Raw genomic sequence first — 23,407 nt, 5'->3', positions numbered from 1 at the left:
GTGGCCCTCAGTAACAATTCTGTGTCCCTCAGTAACAATTCTGTGTCTGTCCCTAAGTAACAATTCTGTGGCCCTAAGTAACGTTTCTGTTGCCCTAAGTAACGTTTCTGTGGCCCTAAGTAACGATTCTGTGGCCCTAAGTAACGTTTCTGTGGCCCTAAGTAACGTTTCTGTGGCCCTAAGTAACGTTTCTGTGGCCCTAAGTAACGATTCTGTGTCCCTAAGTAACGTTTCTGTGTCCCTAAGTAACGTTTCTGTGTCCCTAAGTAAAGTTTCTGTGTCCCTAAGTAACGTTTCTGTGGCCCTAAGTAACGTTTCTGTGTCCCTTACTAACGTTTCTATGTCCCTAAGTAACGTTTCTTTGTCCCTAACTCTCTCCCTGAATACAGCCAGGTCTGCCTCTGTTGAATGACTGGAGGCAAATGGAGAATTCTAAAATGGCCGCCATTTATAGCTCGACCATTACACAGTGCTGGCTGGCTGGCTGCTGATTGGCTAATGCGATCACATGTCATGAATGAATGCATTATGGGTCAGCGCGCCTTGTCTGCGCGCCTTCCCAGACATCCCCGCTCCGTCGCCGCACATGTCGCCGCCATTTTAGGAAAAATTTCGATTCGCGCATCCGAAGTCTGCTTATTTTCGGAAATTTTTCTAATATTCGAAGCGAATTCCACTTCGCCTACTTCGATTCGCTCATCTCTAATAATAACCTAAAATTAGGAAGCAGCTGTCACCTGACTATACACCTGGATAGAATACAAGGGAATTGAAAAAATGGTGCTGCGCTACCATAAACAGGGCCTATAGACCTAAAACATATGTGTATATATACTGTATATATATCCTACAAACTCCACCGTCTTAGATTTATAAAGACTTCTTATGCAGTATAAATAGATGCATTCAATACTGTGCAAAAAATTATCAAGCATATAAAAAAATGAAAACAGAAAATAAATCACTGAAACTATCAAAAAGTTGTGCAAAACCACAAATTAGTCCCTTAAACAAGGCAATAAGTGACACAAATCACAAAATAGGAAAGTGATCGACACATGGCATAAATATTGCCTTAAAGTCTGTGCAGTAAGAATTTACTGACAACTGGCATAAATGTTGCCTTTAAAGATGCACGGTGAGAAGGTCAGGATAAAACCTGATTGAAAACAGACAACAGGACCAGAAATGTCCTTCCACATATACGTGTCTCAAAAAAGTGATGGTGAACACAGAAAAAAATAATAAACAATAACGTGCTCGAGTCCCTGAATTTGAGACTTAATGTACTTTATAAATAAACATCAAACTGCGACAACAAAGGAGTATTAAAAGTGACACAATGTGCTACATAGATAAATAAATAAACATAATTCTATACAGAAAAATGGCAATAAATAAGTGCCACCAATGTTGATAATACTAAACAAATGTCCATGTGTAGAGTCCACAAACAACTGGGTATAGTGAAATTTCCAGCAAAATATAGGTGGTGCTGGTGCAGGGAAATTAGATCCGTCACCGGCTGGATTGCCCCCCCACCTTCATGTAGCGACCCCAGGGGCCATTATGCCTTCAAATAGTTAGTTCTCCAAATGTTTTGGAACAATCTACATACCGAGTTCCTTCAAAAACTGTGTGTAAGTGTACCTAGAAGAATCGATGCTGTTTGAAGGCAAAGAGCGATAACACCAAATATTGATTTGCATTTCACACTTCAATTTCTGAAAGCATTCTTAATTTATGGCTTTTTTTCACACCTGCCTTAAACAATTACAGAGTATATACTGCGTGTATATATATATATATATATATATATATAGTGTATATATACACACACACACACTATATTGCCAAAATTCTAACAATTGTAACAATTCTGTGTCCCTCAGTAACAATTCTGTGTCCCTCAGTAACAATTCTGTGTCTGTCCCTGAGTAACAATTCTGTGTCCCTCAGTAACAATTCTGTGTCCCTCAGTAACAATTCTGTGTCTGTCCCTGAGTAAAAATTCTGTGTCTGTCCCTGAGTAACAATTCTGTGTCTGTCCCTGAGTAACAATTCTGTGTCCCTCAGTAACAATTCTGTGTCCCTCAGTAACAATTCTGTGTCCCTGAGTAACAATTCTGTGTCCCTCAGTAACAATTCTGTGTCCCTCAGTAACAATTCTGTGTCCCTCAGTAACAATTCTGTGTCTGTCCCTGAGTAACAATTCTGTGTCCCTAAGTAACGTTTCTGTGGCCCTAAGTAACGGTTCTGTGGCCCTCAGTAACAAATCTGTGTCCCTCAGTAACAATTCTGGGTCTGTCCCTAAGTAACAATTCTGTGGCACTAAGTAACGTTTCTGTGGCCCTAAGTAAAGTTTCTGTGGCCCTAAGTAACGATTCTGTGGCCCTAAGTAACGTTTCTGTAGCCCTAAGTAACGTTTCTGTGGCCCTAAGTAACGTTTCTGTGGCCCTAAGTAACAATTCTGTGGCCCTCAGTAACAATTCTGTGTCCCTCAGTAACAATTCTGTGTCTGTCCCTGAGTAACAATTCTGTGTCCCTAAGTAACGTTTCTGTGGCCCTAAGTAACGGTTCTGTGGCCCTCAGTAACAAATCTGTGTCCCTCAGTAACAATTCTGTGTCTGTCCCTAAGTAACAATTCTGTGGCCCTAAGTAACGTTTCTGTGGCCCTCAGTAACAATTCAGTGTCCCTCAGTAACAATTATGTGTCCCTGAGTAACAATTCTGTGTCCCTCAGTAACAATTCTGTGTCCCTCAGTAACAATTCTGTGTCTGTCCCTGAGTAACAATTCTGTGTCTGTCGCTGAGTAACAATTCTGTGTCCCTCAGTAACAATTCTGTGTCCCTCAGTAACAATTCTGTGTCTGTCCCTGAGTAACAATTCTGTGTCTGTCCCTGAGTAACAATTCTGTGTCCCTCAGTAACAATTCTGTGTCCCTCAGTAACAATTATGTGTCCCTGAGTAACAATTCTGTGTCCCTGAGTAACAATTCTGTGTCCCTCAGTAACAATTCTGTGTCCCTCAGTAACAATTCTGTGTCTGTCCCTGAGTAACAATTCTGTGTCTGTCGTTGAGTAACAATTCTGTGTCCCTCAGTAACAATTCTGTGTCCCTCAGTAACAATTCTGTGTCTGTTCCTGAGTAACAATTCTGTGTCTGTCCCTGAGTAACAATTCTGTGTCCCTCAGTAACAATTCTGTGTCCCTGAGTAACAATTCTGTGTCCCTCAGTAACAATTCTGTGTCCCTCAGTAAAAATTCTGTGTCTGTCCCTGAGTAACAATTCTGTGTCCCTGAGTAACAATTCTGTGTCCCTCAGTAACAATTCTGTGTCCCTGAGTAACAATTCTGTGTCCCTCAGTAAAAATTCTGTGTCCCTCAGTAACAATTCTGTGTCCCTCAGTAACAATTCTGTGTCTGTCGCTGAGTAACAATTCTGTGTCCCTGAGTAACAATTCTGTGTCCCTCAGTAACAATTCTGTGTCCCTCAGTAACAATTCTGTGTCTGTCCCTGAGTAACAATTCTGTGTCTGTCGCTGAGTAACAATTCTGTGTCCCTCAGTAACAATTCTGTGTCCCTCAGTAACAATTCTGTGTCTGTCCCTGAGCAACAATTCTGTGTCTGTCCCTGAGTAACAATTCTGTGTCCCTCAGTAACAATTCTGTGTCCCTGAGTAACAATTATGTGTCCCTGAGTAACAATTCTGTGTCCCTCAGTAACAATTCTGTTTCCCTCAGTAACAATTCTGTGTCTGTCCCTGAGTAACAATTCTGTGTCTGTCGCTGAGTAACAATTCTGTGTCCCTCAGTAACAATTCTGTGTCCCTCAGTAACAATTCTGTGTCTGTCCCTGAGTAACAATTCTGTGTCCCTCAGTAACAATTCTGTGTCCCTCAGTAACAATTCTGTGTCTGTCCCTGAGTAACAATTCTGTGTCCCTCAGTAACAATTCTGTGTCCCTCAGTAACAATTCTGTGTCTGTCCCTGAGTAAAAAATTCTGTGTCTGTCCCTGAGTAACAATTCTGTGTTTGTCCCTGAGTAACAATTCTGTGTCTGTCCCTGAGTAACAATTCTGTGTCCCTCAGTAACAATTCTGTGTCTGTCCCTGAGTAACAATTCTGTGTCCCTGAGTAACAATTCTTTGTCCCTGAGTAACAATTCTGTGTCCCTCAGTAACAATTCTGTGTCCCTCAGTAAAAATTCTGTGTCCCTCAGTAACAATTCTGTGTCCCTCAGTAACAATTCTGTGTCCCTGAGTAACAATTCTGTGTCCCTCAGTAACAATTCTGTGTCCCTCAGTAACAATTCTGTGTCTGTCCCTGAGTAACAATTCTGTGTCTGTCCCTCAGTAACAATTCTGTGTCCCTCAGTAACAATTCTGTGTCCCTCAGTAACAATTCTGTGTCCCTGAGTAACAATTCTGTGTCCCTCAGTAACAATTCTGTGTCCCTCAGTAACAATTCTGTGTCTGTTCCTGAGTAACAATTCTGTGTCCCTCAGTAACAATTCTGTGTCCCTCAGTAACAATTCTGTGTCTGTCCCTGAGTAACAATTCTGTGTCTGTCCCTGAGTAACAATTCTGTGTCCCTCAGTAACAATTCTGTGTCCCTCAGTAACAATTCTGTGTCCCTGAGTAACAATTCTGTGTCCCTCAGTAACAATTCTGTGTCCCTCAGTAACAATTCTGTGTCCCTAAGTAACGTTTCTGTGGCCCTAAGTAACGGTTCTGTGGCCCTCAGTAACAAATCTGTGTCCCTCAGTAACAATTCTGTGTCTGTCCCTAAGTAACAATTCTGTGGCACTAAGTAACGTTTCTGTGGCCCTAAGTAAAGTTTCTGTGGCCCTAAGTAACGATTCTGTGGCCCTAAGTAATGTTTCTGTAGCCCTAAGTAACGTTTCTGTGGCCCTAAGTAACGTTTCTGTGGCCCTAAGTAACAGTTCTGTTGCCCTCAGTAACAAATCTGTGTCCCTCAGTAATAATTCTGTGTCTGTCCCTAAGTAACAATTCTGTGGCCCTAAGTAACGTTTCTGTGGCCCTAAGTAACGTTTCTGTGGCCCTAAGTAACGATTCTGTGTCCCTCAGTAACAATTCTGTGTCTTTCCCTAAGTAACAATTCTGTGTCTGTCCCTGAGTAACAATTCTGTGTCCCTAAGTAACGTTTCTGTGGCCCTAAGTAACAGTTCTGTGGCCCTCAGTAACAATTCTGTGTCCCTCAGTAACAATTCTGTGTCTGTCCCTAAGTAACAATTCTGTGGCCCTAAGTAACGTTTCTGTGGCCCTAAGTAACAGTTCAATGGCCCTCAGTAACAATTCTGTGTCCCTCAGTAACAATTCTGTGTCTGTCCCTAAGTAACAATTCTGTGGCCCTAAGTAACATTTCTGTGGCCCTAAGTAACGATTCTGTGTCCCTCAGTAACAATTCTGTGTCTGTCCCTAAGTAACAATTCTGTGTCTGTCCCTGAGTAACAATTCTGTGTCCCTAAGTAACGTTTCTGTGGCCCTAAGTAACAGTTCTGTGGCCCTCAGTAACAATTCTGTGTCCCTCAGTAACAATTCTGTGTCTGTCCCTAAGTAACAATTCTGTGGCCCTAAGTAACGTTTCTGTGGCCCTAAGTAACGTTTCTGTGGCCCTAAGTAACGATTCTGTGTCCCTCAGTAACAATTCTGTGTCTTTCCCTAAGTAACAATTCTGTGTTTTCCCTGAGTAACAATTCTGTGTCCCTAAGTAACGTTTCTGTGGCCCTAAGTAACGTTTCTGTGGCCCTAAGTAACAGTCCTGTGGCCCTCAGTAACAATTCTGTGTCTGTCCCTAAGTAACAATTCTGTGGCCCTAAGTAACGTTTCTGTGGCCCTAAGTAACAGTTCTGTGGCCCTCAGTAACAATTCTGTGTCCCTCAGTAACAATTCTGTGTCTGTCCCTAAGTAACAATTCTGTGGCCCTAAGTAACGTTTCTGTGGCCCTAAGTAACAGTTCTGTGGCCCTCAGTAACAATTCTGTGTCCCTCAGTAACAATTCTGTGTCTGTCCCTAAGTAACAATTCTGTGGCCCTAAGTAACGTTTCTGTGGCCCTAAGTAACAGTTCTGTGGCCCTCAGTAACAATTCTGTGTCCCTCAGTAACAATTCTGTGTCTGTCCCTAAGTAACAATTCTGTGGCCCTAAGTAACGTTTCTGTTGCCCTAAGTAACATTTCTGTGGCCCTAAGTAACGATTCTGTGGCCCTAAGTAACGTTTCTGTGGCCCTAAGTAACTTTCTGTGGCCCTAAGTAACGTTTCTGTGGCCCTAAGTAACGATTCTGTGTTTCTAAGTAACGTTTCTGTGTCCCTAAGTAACGTTTCTGTGGCCCTAAGTAATGTTTCTGTAGCCCTAAGTAACGTTTCTGTGGCCCTAAGTAACGTTTCTGTGGCCCTAAGTAACAGTTCTGTGGCCCTCAGTAACAAATCTGTGTCCCTCAGTAACAATTCTGTGTCTGTCCCTAAGTAACAATTCTGTGGCCCTAAGTAACGTTTCTGTGGCCCTAAGTAACGTTTCTGTGGCCCTAAGTAACGATTCTGTGTCCCTCAGTAACAATTCTGTGTCTTTCCCTAAGTAACAATTCTGTGTCTGTCCCTGAGTAACAATTCTGTGTCCCTAAGTAACGTTTCTGTGGCCCTAAGTAACAGTTCTGTGGCCCTCAGTAACAATTCTGTGTCCCTCAGTAACAATTCTGTGTCTGTCCCTAAGTAACAATTCTGTGGCCCTAAGTAACGTTTCTGTGGCCCTAAGTAACAGTTCAATGGCCCTCAGTAACAATTCTGTGTCCCTCAGTAACAATTCTGTGTCTGTCCCTAAGTAACAATTCTGTGGCCCTAAGTAACATTTCTGTGGCCCTAAGTAACGATTCTGTGTCCCTCAGTAACAATTCTGTGTCTGTCCCTAAGTAACAATTCTGTGTCTGTCCCTGAGTAACAATTCTGTGTCCCTAAGTAACGTTTCTGTGGCCCTAAGTAACAGTTCTGTGGCCCTCAGTAACAATTCTGTGTCCCTCAGTAACAATTCTGTGTCTGTCCCTAAGTAACAATTCTGTGGCCCTAAGTAACGTTTCTGTGGCCCTAAGTAACGTTTCTGTGGCCCTAAGTAACGATTCTGTGTCCCTCAGTAACAATTCTGTGTCTTTCCCTAAGTAACAATTCTGTGTTTTCCCTGAGTAACAATTCTGTGTCCCTAAGTAACGTTTCTGTGGCCCTAAGTAACGTTTCTGTGGCCCTAAGTAACAGTCCTGTGGCCCTCAGTAACAATTCTGTGTCTGTCCCTAAGTAACAATTCTGTGGCCCTAAGTAACGTTTCTGTGGCCCTAAGTAACAGTTCTGTGGCCCTCAGTAACAATTCTGTGTCCCTCAGTAACAATTCTGTGTCTGTCCCTAAGTAACAATTCTGTGGCCCTAAGTAACGTTTCTGTGGCCCTAAGCAACAGTTCTGTGGCCCTCAGTAACAATTCTGTGTCCCTCAGTAACAATTCTGTGTCTGTCCCTAAGTAACAATTCTGTGGCCCTAAGTAACGTTTCTGTGGCCCTAAGTAACAGTTCTGTGGCCCTCAGTAACAATTCTGTGTCCCTCAGTAACAATTCTGTGTCTGTCCCTAAGTAACAATTCTGTGGCCCTAAGTAACGTTTCTGTTGCCCTAAGTAACGTTTCTGTGGCCCTAAGTAACGATTCTGTGGCCCTAAGTAACGTTTCTGTGGCCCTAAGTAACTTTCTGTGGCCCTAAGTAACGTTTCTGTGGCCCTAAGTAACGATTCTGTGTTTCTAAGTAACGTTTCTGTGTCCCTAAGTAACGTTTCTGTGTCCCTAAGTAAAGTTTCTGTGTCCCTAAGTAACGTTTCTGTGTCCCTAAGTAACGTTTCTGTGGCCCTAAGTAACGTTTCTGTGTCCCTTACTAACGTTTCTATGTCCCTAAGTAACGTTTCTGTGTCCCTAACTCTCTCCCTGAATACAGCCAGGTCTGCCTCTGTTGAATGACTGGAGGCAAATGGAGAATTCTAAAATGGCCGCCATTTATAGCTCGACCATTACACAGTGCTGGCTGGCTGGCTGCTGATTGGCTAATGCGATCACATGTCATGAATGAATGCATTATGGGTCAGCGCGCCTTGTCTGCGCGCCTTCCCAGACATCCCCGCTCCGTCGCCGCACATGTCGCCGCCATTTTAGGAAAAATTTCGATTCGCGCATCCGAAGTCTGCTTATTTTCGGAAATTTTTCTAATATTCGAAGCGAATTCCACTTCGCCTACTTCGATTCGCTCATCTCTAATAATAACCTAAAATTAGGAAGCAGCTGTCACCTGACTATACACCTGGATAGAATACAAGGGAATTGAAAAAATGGTGCTGCGCTACCATAAACAGGGCCTATAGACCTAAAACATGTGTATATATACTGTATATATATCCTACAAACTCCACCGTCTTAGATTTATAAAGACTTCTTATGCAGTATAAATAGATGCATTCAATACTGTGCAAAAAATTATCAAGCATATAAAAAAATGAAAACAGAAAATAAATCACTGAAACTATCAAAAAGTTGTGCAAAACCACAAATTAGTCCCTTAAACAAGGCAATAAGTGACACAAATCACAAAATAGGAAAGTGATCGACACATGGCATAAATATTGCCTTAAAGTCTGTGCAGTAAGAATTTACTGACAACTGGCATAAATGTTGCCTTTAAAGATGCACGGTGAGAAGGTCAGGATAAAACCTGATTGAAAACAGACAACAGGACCAGAAATGTCCTTCCACATATACGTGTCTCAAAAAAGTGATGGTGAACACAGAAAAAAATAATAAACAATAACGTGCTCGAGTCCCTGAATTTGAGACTTAATGTACTTTATAAATAAACATCAAACTGCGACAACAAAGGAGTATTAAAAGTGACACAATGTGCTACATAGATAAATAAATAAACATAATTCTATACAGAAAAATGGCAATAAATAAGTGCCACCAATGTTGATAATACTAAACAAATGTCCATGTGTAGAGTCCACAAACAACTGGGTATAGTGAAATTTCCAGCAAAATATAGGTGGTGCTGGTGCAGGGAAATTAGATCCGTCACCGGCTGGATTGCCCCCCCACCTTCATGTAGCGACCCCAGGGGCCATTATGCCTTCAAATAGTTAGTTCTCCAAATGTTTTGGAACAATCTACATACCGAGTTCCTTCAAAAACTGTGTGTAAGTGTACCTAGAAGAATCGATGCTGTTTGAAGGCAAAGAGCGATAACACCAAATATTGATTTGCATTTCACACTTCAATTTCTGAAAGCATTCTTAATTTATGGCTTTTTTTCACACCTGCCTTAAACAATTACAGAGTATATACTGCGTGTATATATATATATATATATATATATATATATATATATATATATATATATAGTGTATATATACACACACACACACTATATTGCCAAAAGTATTGGGATGCCTGCTTTTACACGCAAATGAACTTTAATGGCATCCCAGTCTTAGTCCATAGGGTTCAATATTGAGTTGGCCCACCCTTTGCAGCTATAACAGCTTTAACTCTTCTGGGAAGGCTGTCCACAATACCTTGGTGATAGGAGTGATACCATGGCTTGGTATCAAGAGACCTCAGAACTTTACACTCCTTAGTAAGTAAGTGAACAGTACTGACAGGCATATTCTCATATCTCCTTGTATCTTTAACCATCTTTATAAAGTTCCATTACCTTGTTATGTAGATCTTTTGACAGATCTTTTCTGCTCCCCGTGGCTCAGTATGTAGCCTGCTCAGTGCATCCACATGCAAGCTAACAAACTCACATAGAGACACTAATTGTTATTTAAATAATTACAGATGTTGGAAACTAAAATTTAATTGCCATTTTAACCTGTGTGTGTCACCTTGTGTGTCTGTAACAAGGCCAAACATTCCAGGGTATGTAAACTTTTGATCAGGACTTTTTAGGTGATTTCTGTTATCAATATGACTTAAAAAGGAGCCAAATAACTATGTGATAATAAATGGCTTCATATGATCACTATTTTTTAACCTCATCCCATCCGGCCTATGCTGATAAATGGCTGGTCGGGGGCATTGCCGATGCGGGGATGTTTAGAAACGTCCCCCTATATCCATTGCCTGTGCGCATGCAGCGCTACGATCTGTACCTGCTGTGTCCACCGTGACACAGCAGAACACAGATCGATGTACAGGACCGCTGTGTGAGGTCCTGATTTATGTGATTGGTCAATCAGTGATCTCATGAACCGTAGTAAACAAGATGACACTTCCTGGCATTGTTTACTACTTGTGAATTCTGTGAATGATCACTAGGGTCACATGGTACAAGGCTATTCACAACAGCCTTGTACCATATGACAAGATGTGACCAATTACAGCCCTCACAGTATTTTTCAATGGCTGCAGGAATGAAGATGGAAAAATTATTGCATTTACAGACTGTATGGGTGTAAAAGCAATCAGTGTAAAAAAAAAAAAAAGAAAAAATCTTCATCACCCCCCACAAGTAGTAGTGTCACTATGGTGACACTATACTGCTTGGGTGACAGTATGTGAAAAAATACATAAAATAATAATATATAAAAACAAATAAAAATGTAAAAAAAATATTTTTGTTAATAAACTGATTTGGGTTATTTTGTTTTTACCAAAAAGATAGCTGAATACATTTTGGCCAAGATTTATGAAGAAAGATTATTTATTTATAAACTTTTATAAGAAATGTTTTTCATTGCTACAGGAAATAAAAATTCCAGTGGTGAATAAATAACACCAAAAGAAAGTTTTATTTGCTCAAAAGAATGCTAATACAGTGATCAGTACTACTAAAAAGCACTGACACTGTACTAATGACACTGAGCAGGAAGGGGTTGACATCTGGGGCGATCAAAGGGTTAAAAATGGCAAGGGGTTAATGTGTATCTATCGTGTGGGTGCAAATGTGCTGCGTTTACTCACGTGTGGTTTGTCTTTCTTCGCTCCTTGGAAGATCCAGCTAGATCCTGTGTCTGTATTTACAAAGACAGGCACAGCTCTGCTTCTCCATTCGTTGCAGGAGATCAGCAGAGTCCTGGCCAAAAATCGTGGCCAGGACCTGCTGAAAAACATGTCATGCAGCAAATCACACAGCGATGTACGAGTATGCTGGTCCTGTAGCTGCCACCTGTCCGCAGTATGTTACGGGCAGTCTTTAAGTGGTTAAAGCCTAACTTCAGGAAACTTGAATTCTCCCTTGCAGTGGGACCCAAATTGTTAATTGTTTAGTCTACAGGCAGCGATAAGCATGTCTACTTACCTGATCTTCCACTCCCCATGCTACAGCAGTAGACTGTCCCTGGGAATTCTCACACCCAATGCAGGGCAATGAACTCTGCATCTTTCTTGATGTCATGACCTTAGACATCTGAAGCATAAGGTGGAGGACACTGCAGGGACTGTCTTAGCAGTGGGAAGAAGTGGAGAATCATGAGAAAAAGGAGAAATCTACTTTTCCATGCCTTCTAGATCAGATCTAAATGAGCTCCACTGCAAGGGAATTTTTTTTAAGGTTTCTGGACTTTGGCTTTAATGACCAGTGCCCCAGTTTTCCCTCATAAAATTGCAAATGGTAAACAAATATTTAAAAAATTCTACACTAAGGTTGTTGTTAAAGCAAATGCATACTATACCTTTGGAGTATTACACAAATATCGAACAATTTCCCCAATATACAGAAATGCAGTTACATTGTATTTTCTGCAGTCATTCCAAAATTCAGTAACTGAGAATTTATTTCTTAAAAGGCAGGTGGCTCCTAAAGGAAGAATAAAATCATAAGTTGTCAGTGGCCAGACGGTTGGCTTTTTGGTTTGTATTCTTAAAATGTATGTCATGCCAAAATGTTTTCTTGATCATATATCACAGGACACTGAGCAGCCATATTATTTCTTAATCATAGGGTTGTGCACTACCTGCTGGTGATTGGACAGTGGCGTAAGACAGGAAGTCCTTCCCTATATAACCCCTCCCATACCACAAGGTCCTCAGTTTTTTGGCCAGCATCCAAAGGATTTGGGGAAGATGGTGGCCTCATTTGAGGCACTAACCTTTGTGCAGTTTCCTTCTATACTTCTGAGTCAAAATATTCTGAGTTGGGACAGGAGAACACAGTCATTTGACTCTCTAATGTCTTAATTTCTCAGCAGTCGCAGGAGCAGGGAATGTGATTGAAGGCAGGAAAATATTTTATTATCATCTTGGAAAGTGCTGATGACAGTGACAATCCTAAATCTTAGGATATTCAGAACAAGTTATTTTTATGTATATTTTGTATACATTTTGTATAGAAGCAATTATACTTTTTTTTGGTTGATGGATTTGTGTACATACATACGTACAGGTTTTGCTCTATATATACTATTCTGCAGACTGTGGTTAGCTTTTGGGACACAAGAGGGAGCCAATCTGGCATTCAATGAACCCATTATTTAACTTGGGGATCTATGGTAGGCCTATGTATTAGGCCTTGGCGGAAATGAATTGTCCTCTGTTATGCCCTCCTTACCTGGATGAGGAGGGCTGGGTTGCTGGACCTGCCTCATAGGGTGAGATATCTGGGGGGACATTTGATGTCATACTGCTTGGGGGCTTGGTCCCAACTGCCTGATGCGGCATCATATACAGGGCGGAGGATATAAAGGTAGCCTGCAACCTAATATGAAGTGATTGTGGCACTGGTGGTAAAACCATGAAGCATCTTGCAGCTATTCTGAGACACTAAGAACCAGCATGACCCGGCTTTTTATATGGTGATTGAAGAACGGATGTGACTGGAGGGAATAATGTGCCTCCCTATGTGGACAGAAGTTGGTGTTGGATAGAATTGGAGAGGATAATAGTGTTTCCATATACAGTCAGGTCCATAAATATTGGTACATCGACACAATTCTAACATTTTTGGCTCTATACACCACCACAATGGATTTGAAGTGAAATGAACAAGATGTGCTTTAACTGCAGACTTTCAACTTTAATTTGAGGGTATTTACATCCAAATCAGGTGAACGGTGTAGGAATTACAACAGTTTGCATATGTGCCTCCCACTTGCTAATTGACCAAAAGTAATGGGACAGAATAATAATCATAAATCAAACTTTCACTTTTTAATACTTGGTTGCAAATCCTTTGCAGTCAATTACAGCCTGAAGTGTGGAACGCATAGACATCACCAGACGCTGGGTTTCATCCCTGGTGATGCTCTGCCAGGCCTCTACTGCAACTGTCTTCAGTTCCTGCTTGTTCTTGGGGCATTTTCCCTTCAGTTTTGTCTTCAGCAAGTGAAATGCATGCTCAATCGGATTCAGGTCAGGTGATTGACTTGGCCATTGCAGAACATTCCACTTCTTTCCCTTAAAAAACTCTTTGGTTGCTTTTGCAGTATGCTTTGGGTCATTGTCCATCTGCACTGTGAAGCGGCGTCCAATGAGTTCTGAAGCATTTGGCTGAATATGAGCAGATAATATTGCCTGAAACACTTCAGAATTCATCCTGCTGCTTTTGTCAGCAGTCACATCATCAATAAATACAAGAGAACCAGTTCCATTGGCAGCCATACATGCCCACGCCATGACACTACCACCGCCATGCTTCACTGATGAGGTGGTATGCTTAGGATCATGAGCAGTTCCTTTCCTTCTCCATACTCTTCTCTTCCCATCACTCTGGTACAAGTTGATCTCGGTCTCCTCTGTCCATAGGATGTTGTTCCAGAACTGTGAAGGCTTTTTTAGATGTCGTTTGGCAAACTCTAATCTGGCCTTCCTGTTTTTGAGGCTCACCAATGGTTTACATCTTGTGGTGAACCCTCTGTATTCACTCTGGTGAAGTCTTCTCTTGATTGTTGACTTTGACACACATACACCTACCTCCTGGAGAGTGTTCTTGATCTGGCCAACTGTTGTGAAGGGTGTTTTCTTCACCAGGGAAAGAATTCTTCGGTCATCCACCACAGTTGTTTTCCATGGTCTTCGGGTCTTTTGGTGTTGCTGAGCTCACCTGTGCGTTCCTTCTTTTTAAGAATGTTCCAAACAGTTGTTTTGGCCATGCCTAATGTTTTTGCTATCTCTCTGATGGGTTTGTTTTGTTTTTTCAGCCTAATAATGGCTTGTTTCACTGATAGTGACAGCTCTTTGGATCTCATCTTGAGAGTTGACAGCAACAGATTCCAAATGCAAATAGCACACTTGAAATGAACTCTGGACCTTTTATCTGCTCATTGTAATTGGGATAATGAGGGAATAACACACACCTGGCCATGATACAGCTGAGAAGCCAAATGTCCCATTACTTTTGGTCCCTTAACAAGTGGGAGGCACACATGGAAACTGTTGTAATTCCTACACCGTTCACCTGATTTGGATGTAAATATCCTCAAATTAAAGCTGACAGTCTGCAGTTAAAGCACATCTTGTTCGTTTCATTTCAAATCCATTGTGGTGGTGTATAGAGCCAAAAATGTTAGAATTGTGTCCATGTCCCAATATTTATGGACCTGACTGTATATTTATTACTATCTGTAGACTGTGGTGTGAGGGTGATTTGGGGACAGCTTTAGAACAGCTTGACTAGGATATACAAGGGAACCTGTAGCTGCTTCCTCATGCGCAATTACTCCAGAGTTAGGGCTGAAAGCATACCTCCAAACTTTCTGAGATGCGAATGAGGAACACCTATTAGCAACAGTATATAGCTCTAGGGCATGATCCCTGCCACACCCCTTAAAGGAGAAATACACACAAAAAGATTGTTGGTTAAACCCACAAGTAGGCTTTGGAAATATCCAAATGCAGCAATTTAGAAATTGGATGAAACGTTTAGCACTGTAAAATACTTTTTGATAGATAAATAGTGCATTTTATATACAACTATATAGATCAGACCAAAATGAGGGACAAATGAGGAGGAATGAGGAACAGAGGGACTTTGTGCCAAATGAGAGACAGTCCCTCAAAATCAGGGACAGTTGGGAGCTATGTGAAAATATATATTTGCAATCTGGTTTTCTAATACGGTTGTGGCAATAACATTAGAATCATCATTTCTGTATATTTGATACTGCCTTGTAGGATGGTGTTGACTATAGAATTATATATATATATATATATATATATATATATATAGAGGCTGTGATACCACCCATAGAACAATGAAGTGATATGAAGGATTTTTCTGTCATATACAATATTGGTAATATGGGAACCCTTAGCAAATGTCTAAATATATTATATCTTTACAGTTAACTCTTCGGCCTTGGTATATTCATGTGACCTTATTGCTTTGTATTCTCTTTGGCTATCCCTTGACATACTGGGGTTTATATACTAAAGCTGGAGAGTCCAAAATCAGACTCCCTTCTGCATAGAAACCAATCAGCTTCCAGGTTTCATTGCCAAAGCTTCATTGAACAAGCTGCGGTTAGAAGCTGATTGGTTTCTATCCAGAAGGGAGTCTGATTTTGAACTCTCCAGCTTTAGTAAATAAACCCCACTGTGTCCCTGGATGCTATGAACTGCTTTACCTGCAATTAAAGGAGGTCCTGTTATATAAAATTGTAAGCCTATCTTTTAAGTAACATAAAAAGTAAGTGTTGGCGATATTTTTGATGAAACACAAGTAGTGTATGTGTGATGGTGCTAATACATTACTATAAATTATAGATAATCTTCATCCATTTTCTCCTAAGTGAATGAATTTTATGAAATGCGTAGAAAGAATACAGCCCTATCATGATCTTTGTTGCATTAAACTTATAGGTCAACTATGATAATAGAAGGGGCTATCGGTTGAAGTAGTTATCTTGTTATGTTAATGTTGCAACATATGGCTAATATGATTTTTTGTCTATGTATACAATACATTTTAAAACCTTTAAATAAACACAATACATAATAAAACACACTTTTTTAGCTTATCCTGTAGAACTTTATTGAGTGCCAGGATAGTCCTAATATCAGTATTTGTGTTAACTGTAATTTCTAGCAGGGATGGTGGTCTCCATACAAAAAAAAACCCACCATGGAGTTCTGGGAGTAATTTAATTTTAGTCAATTGTGCACTTCCATCGCTGTGACAACAGTTTAGGAATTTCCATTTTCTGTTCCAGAATGACTGTGCCCCTATGCACAAAACTAGATGCAGATGGTTTGATGAATTTGGTGTGGTGAAACTCAAGTGGCCTGTACAAAGCCCTGAACTCATCTCTACTGAACATCTTTTGAATGAAGCAGAATTGCAATTAGGAGCCAGGTCTTCTCATCCAGCATTAGTATCTGACCTCACAAATGCACGTTTGCCTTTATGAACATGAACTCCTACAGATACTCCCCAAAGTCATGTGGATATGTCTTACCAGAAATGTGAGGACTGTTATAGCTGCAAAGGAGGAGGGGAGGCTCCATATAAATTCCCATGGTTTTGAACTGGAATGTTTAACAAGCATTTACTGCATATATGTGATGGCCAATTATTTAAAGGAGAACAGCAGTGATCAGGAATGGATTTCTGATTAGCCTGAATAATTCACTTCTTTAGCTCACTCTGAAGTTTGTTTGTGACAGAACTGCTTTTCCTCACATACAGGTCCAATGGGAATTCAAAAGTGGCTTGATTTGGCTAAAGCTTAATACACATTGTGACGGAGGGTAGGCAAGACAGAACACACAAAGCAGATGGCAAACACACAAGCTTTATTAAAGAAAATGACAGTCACTCAATTGGGGTCTGCAGGTAGCGTGGCAGTACCCAGTGTAGGAAAGTAGCAAGGAGAGGGCTCAAAATAATTGTAATCCGGCCCCAGGGGCAAGGTTAGAGTCTCTAAAACAGTTTGTAATCCAAGAAGGGGGAATAAAACAGGGGTGTATACAGTCATGGCTCCGACAGGGATGCCCGGGGTTCACAGCAGACGACAGCCAGGGGGGCAACCCTTCTCAGCTCACAGCAGAAGGTCCTAGCGGCAGGGACCAGTCCTGATTCTCCAGCAAGCAGTACGCCAGCACTCCTGGGTTCACAGTATGGGCAGTATAACAGCAGGTACTTGCCCTGAGTCCCGAGTATTCGCAGCGTAGTCAGTGGGTAGTAATCCTCCCAAGCCTGGTACTAATGCAGAGTGTCGGCGGGTAGTAATTCTCCCGCAAATCCTGCGCTCATTCCAGAGTGTCAGCGGGTAATTCTCCTCCAAATCCTGCGCTCATATTGCAGAGTGGCAGCGGGTGTTAATCCGCCCGGTCTCGGGCTTTTGCAGAATGGACGCGGGAGTCTCGCCACAGCGGAGACCACTTAGCGGCTGTGCAGCGAACAGAACAAGGCTGATGCAGGATGCTCCCGGTCGTCCTGGCAACCGTGGGTGGCGTATCTCATTGCCTGGCAACGAGGCATGCCCCCTTGACACAGGCCGCGCTCTTGAGAGCGTGGCCTTTGTCGGTTTCTGCAAGCGCAGGAAACTTTCGTGCACCCTGATGAAGCCATGTGTCCTATGGCGTAACGCGTAGAGGTGGGGCTACGAAGTCACTCGGTTTCAGAGAGAACAAGCGGCAAGTACATATGCCAACGGCTGATACAGGTATTTATCACGTTTTTTTGATTTTAACAATGTGAGTGCATTGATTAAGATTTGTGGAATAAAATAAAGTCTGTTTTAAGGATAAAGCACTATGTTCCTATTGTCTCCTTTCACACTAAGGAACGTATAAGGAGGCTTGTGCTAGTGATTCAAAGCAGCTGAAGGAGGGAGAAATCCTTGCAGAGATATACAGCGTTTAAAGCGGAAAGGTGTTTGCAAGAAGTACCCAACATCCATCATATACTGCAGCAATCCTAGTAGGTTCCAGGATATGTGAACCAAAAGCTAATTAAGCCTGTATAATAGGCTTAGAAGGAGGTGAGCGCACATCTATTTTCACTGAAGGATTCACAGAAAGTCACTGTATTATGTTTTAATCACTTTATCACAAATTTGGACTTTTTTGGGATAATGGATTTATTTTTTTGTTCTATTATGATAACTTTATTGATATATTGAAAATTTTTTGTCAGTTTGTATATATAATAGTATATTTCACACACTTTATATAGTTGGATAATAGGAGCGCAACATTTATAGATATATGGTTTAAATTGCACAGTTGGAGTATGTGTTAATTGTAAGTGATCCCTAAGGTTTTTTTGTTTGGCTTGCAAGTTACACACACCTGTATTTTGTAATTGCTCCCAAACTCACCAACTTGCTGAAGGAGGGAGAAATCCCTGCAGGGATATACAGAGTTTAAAGGGGAAAGGTGTTTGCAAGAAGTTCCCAACATCCATCATATACTGCAGCAATTCTAGTAGGTTCCAGGATATGTGAACCAAAAGTTTATTAAGCCTGTATAATAGGCTTAGAAGGAGTTGAGCGCACATTTAATTTCACTGAAGGTTTCACAGAAAGTCACTGTATAATGTTTTAATCACTTTATCACAAATTTGGACTTTTTTTGGATAAACGGATTTATTTTTGTTTTTTATTATGATCACTTTATTGATATATTGAAAATTTTTTGTCAGTATATTTCACACACTTTATATAGTTGGATAATAGGAGCGCAACATTTATAGATATATGATATTGGATGTGTTGCTGACAGCTGTCCTGCCCTTAAAAAACACACACCTGTTTTGGGTTTACAGGTTTCAAGAAGCACTGTCTGATGTGAACCATGCCTCGCAGAAAAGAGCTCTCAGAAGACCTTCAATCAAGAAATGTTGACTTGCATGCAGCTGGAAAGGGTTACAAAAGTATCTCCAAAAGCCTTGATGTTCATGTGTCCACGGTAAGACAGACTATCTACAAATGGAGAAAGTTTAGCACTGTTGCTACTCTCCCTAGGCGTGGTCGTCCTGTAAAAATGACTGCAAGAGCACAGCTGTCAGGGCTCCAGGGTGTGACCAGAAGTGTGTGGACTGACGCAGGGAAACACAAGCTTCAGATATGTTATAAATAAGACAATTTATTAAAGACTAACAATACAAACATAAACGCAGTGCACCAAACCCCAAGCTAACACAAATACATACAACAAGGTGACACAAACCCAAACCTAAACTGATACAGATACACAGGTACATACACATATAGAGCACAACGTAATCAGGCAGGCCGGGTCGATAACTATCGGGCAGGTAGGTACAGGAGGAGCAGGCGGAGAGAATGGTCAGGGTCACAAGCCAGGGATCAAAACAGGAGAAGTAGCAGAGGTCCGGATCAGGCAGGGTCAGCAATGAATCAGACAGGAACAGGAATGCAGGATACAGGGGCCCATAGAAAAACACACACCAAGGCAGAGACTGCAGGTCTGGCCATCCCTTAAATACACCTGCATGATCAGCTTCAGGTGTTTGGCTGGCTGCAGGGTTGAGTCTCTGATTGCTGGGAGCACCCGCTGGCCAGCCCTGGTACTGCAGCCCACAAGGCAGGTGAGTCCCACCATTACTGGCAAGTCCATTCCTGACAACAGCACAGAATGCTGCATGAGGTAAAGAAGAATCCCAGAGTGTCAGCTAAAGACCTTCAGAAATCTCTGGCACATGCTAACATTTTTGTTGACACATCTACAATAAGGAAAACATTAAACAAGAATGGAGTACATGGGAGGACACCACGGAGGAAGCCATTGCTGTCCAGAAAGAATATTGCAGCACGTTTGAAGTTTGCAAAAGAGCACCTGGATGTTCCACAGCACTACTGGCAAAATATACTGTAGACAGATGAAACCAAGATTGAGTTGTTTGGGAAGAACGCACAACACTATGTGTGGAGAAAAAAAGGCACAGCACACCAACATCAAAACCTCATCCCCACTGTAAAACATGGAGGAGGGAGCATCATGGTTTAAGGCTGCTTTGCAGCCTTAGGGCCTGGACGGATTGTTGTCATTGATGGGAAAATGAATTCCAGAGTTTATGAAGACATTTTGTAGGAAAACGTATGACCATCTGTCTGCCAACTGAAGCTCCGCAGAGGATGGGTGATGCAACAGGACAATGACCCAAAGCATAGAAGTAATTCAACAGAACAATGGCTGCAACAGCACAGAATACGCCTTCTGGAGTGGCCCAGTCAGAGTCCTGACCTCAACCCGATTGAAATGCTGTGGCATGACCTTAAGAGAGTGATTCACACCAGACATCCCAAGAATATTGCTACACTGAAACAGTTTTGTGAAGAGGAGTGGTCCAAAATTACTCCAGATCGTTGTGCAGGTCTGATCTGCAACTACAGGAAACGTTTGATTGAGGTTATTGCTGCCTAAGGAGGGTCAACCAGTTATTAAGTCCAAAGGTTCACATACTTTTTCCTCCCTGCACTGTGAATGTTTACATGTTATGTGCAATTAAACCATGGCAACATCTAATGTTTGTGTAGTATTATTTTCAGCAGACTGTGTTCTTCTATTGTTGTGACTTAGATGACGTTCAGAGCACATTTTATGCCCAATTCATGCAAAACTCCACGTAATTCCAAGGGGTTCACACACTTTTTCTTGCAACTGTATGTAGTGCAAGAGCCTGTCTGATTGGATACAAATTAATTGAATGGATTAGGCACATCCTCATATTACATAGTTTTGTTACAGAGATTATACACTCAGATTGCAACATTAATGGTGACCCTTAGAAGGAGGTCAAATACAAGTCAGTTGAAAGTCAGAAGCCCATGTGAAGAAACTCATCCTAAAATAATATGAAGCAAAGCAGAATACACCTAAAATCAAGCTGTATTTAGCCATTTATACAAGCTATAGTCTTTACTCTGGTCACACACTGGAAAACGTGAGTGAATATGGTGGCCTCAATCAAAACCACCTTAATGTGACCCCAGGAAGGAACTTTTAATCAACTGTCACCACGTCTGTTGTTTGGTTGCCTGAAAGCAGGAACATTTGTGGTTGAAAACCAATTAAAAGCAGCAAAATCAATTGTTACTTTGTATAAAACCCATACAGCTGAATTAATTTCCTTGTGACTATTCTTAGTTAATGTAGCGATACCCCCGTAGGGGCTGCTTAAGTTTGTTCACTCCGCCACTCTGCCTCTCAACCCCAAGAACTGTCTCAGCCCCAACTGACACACCTGGCAATAGTGTAAGTGCAAGGACCAATGAAAAGCACACACGTTATAATAAAACACAGAGATCAGCTTTACTGTAAGACCTCTAAGGGAAGTAATAAACATTAACAACAGGTATATGTTAGGTGAATCAAGAGAACAGCAAATACTGTGACCGAAAGCCATATAACTGACTTTTACACTCAGGCTGCTTTCAGGGAATTCCAACCATGAATAACCCCAAAAGCAGAGGAAATACTTAAATGGCAACCTCAAAGTGGATTTAACTCCTCTACATAAATTCGGCTCTATGATGTCCAAGCAGGAGGAGAGCAGAAGAATGACTCTCTGTTGTGTCAGACTTCTCCCTTTTAATCCCCTACACCACAAGCCCAATAGGAAAACACTGTACCCAAATGATGCTTAATAGCTACTTTCCAAGGTAAAGCCATTCCCTCACACACCATGCAATATAGAGGCCTGACTACGCATGCGTGTGCAAGTACACGTATGGCACCAGTAACTTCAGTTTCTTTGTAACAGGATGAATCTTGGAATCTTCAGCTAGCCACTTTCATTGGTGCACTTAAACTCCTTAAACGCTTAAAGTAGAATTGTAATCCTGTGGCAGTATTTGTATAGCAAAGCGAATACTGTGTCTGTTCAGCTTGGCCATCTACACAACCCAGTGCCTGGTAAATATGAGCAAAGTGTAATGTCTCTGTATGTGTGCAGCGTTCCTGTCTTCTGACAGTGGGAGAAATCCCTCTCACCAGATCCTGTGACTAAGGCCCGAACGATCATCCTGGACATGACAGGCTCCTCTGGTCACCTCATGATGAGCACTTCACACTGTCAGGATGGGCATTGTACTGTAGGCCACTTCTCTCAGTTTGGATGTTCCCTTGGCTGATGCAGATCACCAAGCATGCAGTGCACTGCCCATAAGCACTTCTTTGCCAGGTCCCATCTCTCTCCTGCCACATGCAATCTCCTCTCCCCAGGAGAAAACCCCCAGATCCATCCCTTCACTCTCCGCTTCCTAAGCATGATGGCTTTCGTAGTTCTTTTTTAATTCTATCTCCATATCAGCCTATAAGGCTGTTTCTGTTCAAGACTGCATCGTCCACAATGCTTTGCAGCTGCACTTCCTGTTTGACAAAGTCCTTGTCATTGGCTCCTTTAATGGATCTTATAATTGGCTCTCTCACTCTCTTACAGTCTGGGAGGAGAAGGGGGGCTGAAATCCCTCACTGCTTTGTCTGTGTCAGGGCAAGTGTCAGGTTACACATGAGAGGCCAGTCAGCAGATCACAGCCATGAGACAGGATTAATCTCTCCTGCTACACACTCCCCCCACCAAAGAACCTTTGGTCCTCCAAAGGCAGTAACAATCCTTGACCTGGTACATGCTTGATATATACACGCGGAGAAAAACAAGTTAGTACACACAGGAAACCAAACAATTTACATTCTCATAAAATCTTGGCAGGGGAACCTCCCACCAGTTAGTAGCCTATATGCCACCTTAATTGGACTTGCCCAGCCAGATGTGTCAGGGGGTGAGTCAGGATTTTCAACCACCAAATCTGCGGTGGAAGGATCAGGTGCTTCAAGAGTCCTTTTTGCGGTGAGAACAACCTCTTCAGAGCTCTCACCCAAAGTATCATATGTTAGTCTCTTTGGTGGGTGAATAACCCTACGCTCTCGCTGTTCTTTAGGCTCTGGGGTTGCAAGCACACTGGTCTCTTCTCCCTGAATTTTAGCTTCATCCCTAACTTCCTCTTCAATGAAGGATGGGAAGTCTGCAGAGTCTGTTGTCAGCAAAGAGGACTGAGAGTCTTCCAGCTCTTCAATTAGTGAACTCTGAGGCACAAACTCAGGAGCTTCTGGCCTGAGTATCCCGGTGTCGATCACTGTGGAAGGAGAAGGAGGGATAGCAGATTCAGGCATCTGAGACAACCACAGCCAATCCATTCCCATCTCTTCATCTTCGCTGTCTCTATCTTCTGCAGGCTGAAGCACAGACTGAAACCGAGTCACTGGCCGAGATCTCTGGGGGGCCCTGGATGATGACTGTGGATCTGGCTGTAGTGGCACACGAACTGCTTCAGATAGAGGCAACAAATGATTACAATGCCAAGTTTTCAGCGGGCCTGTGATTCCTTCTGGCCGGATCTGGTACACTGGGAGTCCTGGCAGCTGTTTGCAGATGACATAGGGCTGCGATTTCCACCAGTCAGCCA

The 23,407-nt window shown here is 41.9% G+C and overlaps 1 protein-coding gene across 1 annotated transcript in view; it reads right to left on the bottom strand.

Moving 5' to 3' along the window:
- Window positions 1–23,407, bottom strand: part of LOC149447529 (long-chain fatty acid transport protein 2-like) — a 306,199-nt gene that overhangs the window by 43,001 nt on the left and 239,791 nt on the right. Inside the window, exon 6 of the mRNA XM_089652380.1 lies at window positions 11,714–11,838. Within this exon, the coding sequence (XP_089508506.1) occupies window positions 11,714–11,838 (125 nt within the window). The remainder of the gene's footprint in view (window positions 1–11,713; window positions 11,839–23,407) is intronic.

The sequence above is a fragment of the Staurois parvus genome, unplaced genomic scaffold (genome assembly GCF_062004578.1).
Source record: "Staurois parvus isolate SC_StPar_1 unplaced genomic scaffold, SC_StPar_1.0 ptg000682l, whole genome shotgun sequence".
In the NCBI taxonomy this organism is placed as follows: domain Eukaryota; kingdom Metazoa; phylum Chordata; class Amphibia; order Anura; family Ranidae; genus Staurois; species Staurois parvus.
The sequence above is the reverse complement of the archived record's forward strand: the minus strand, read 5'-3'. Positions and strand labels throughout refer to the sequence as shown.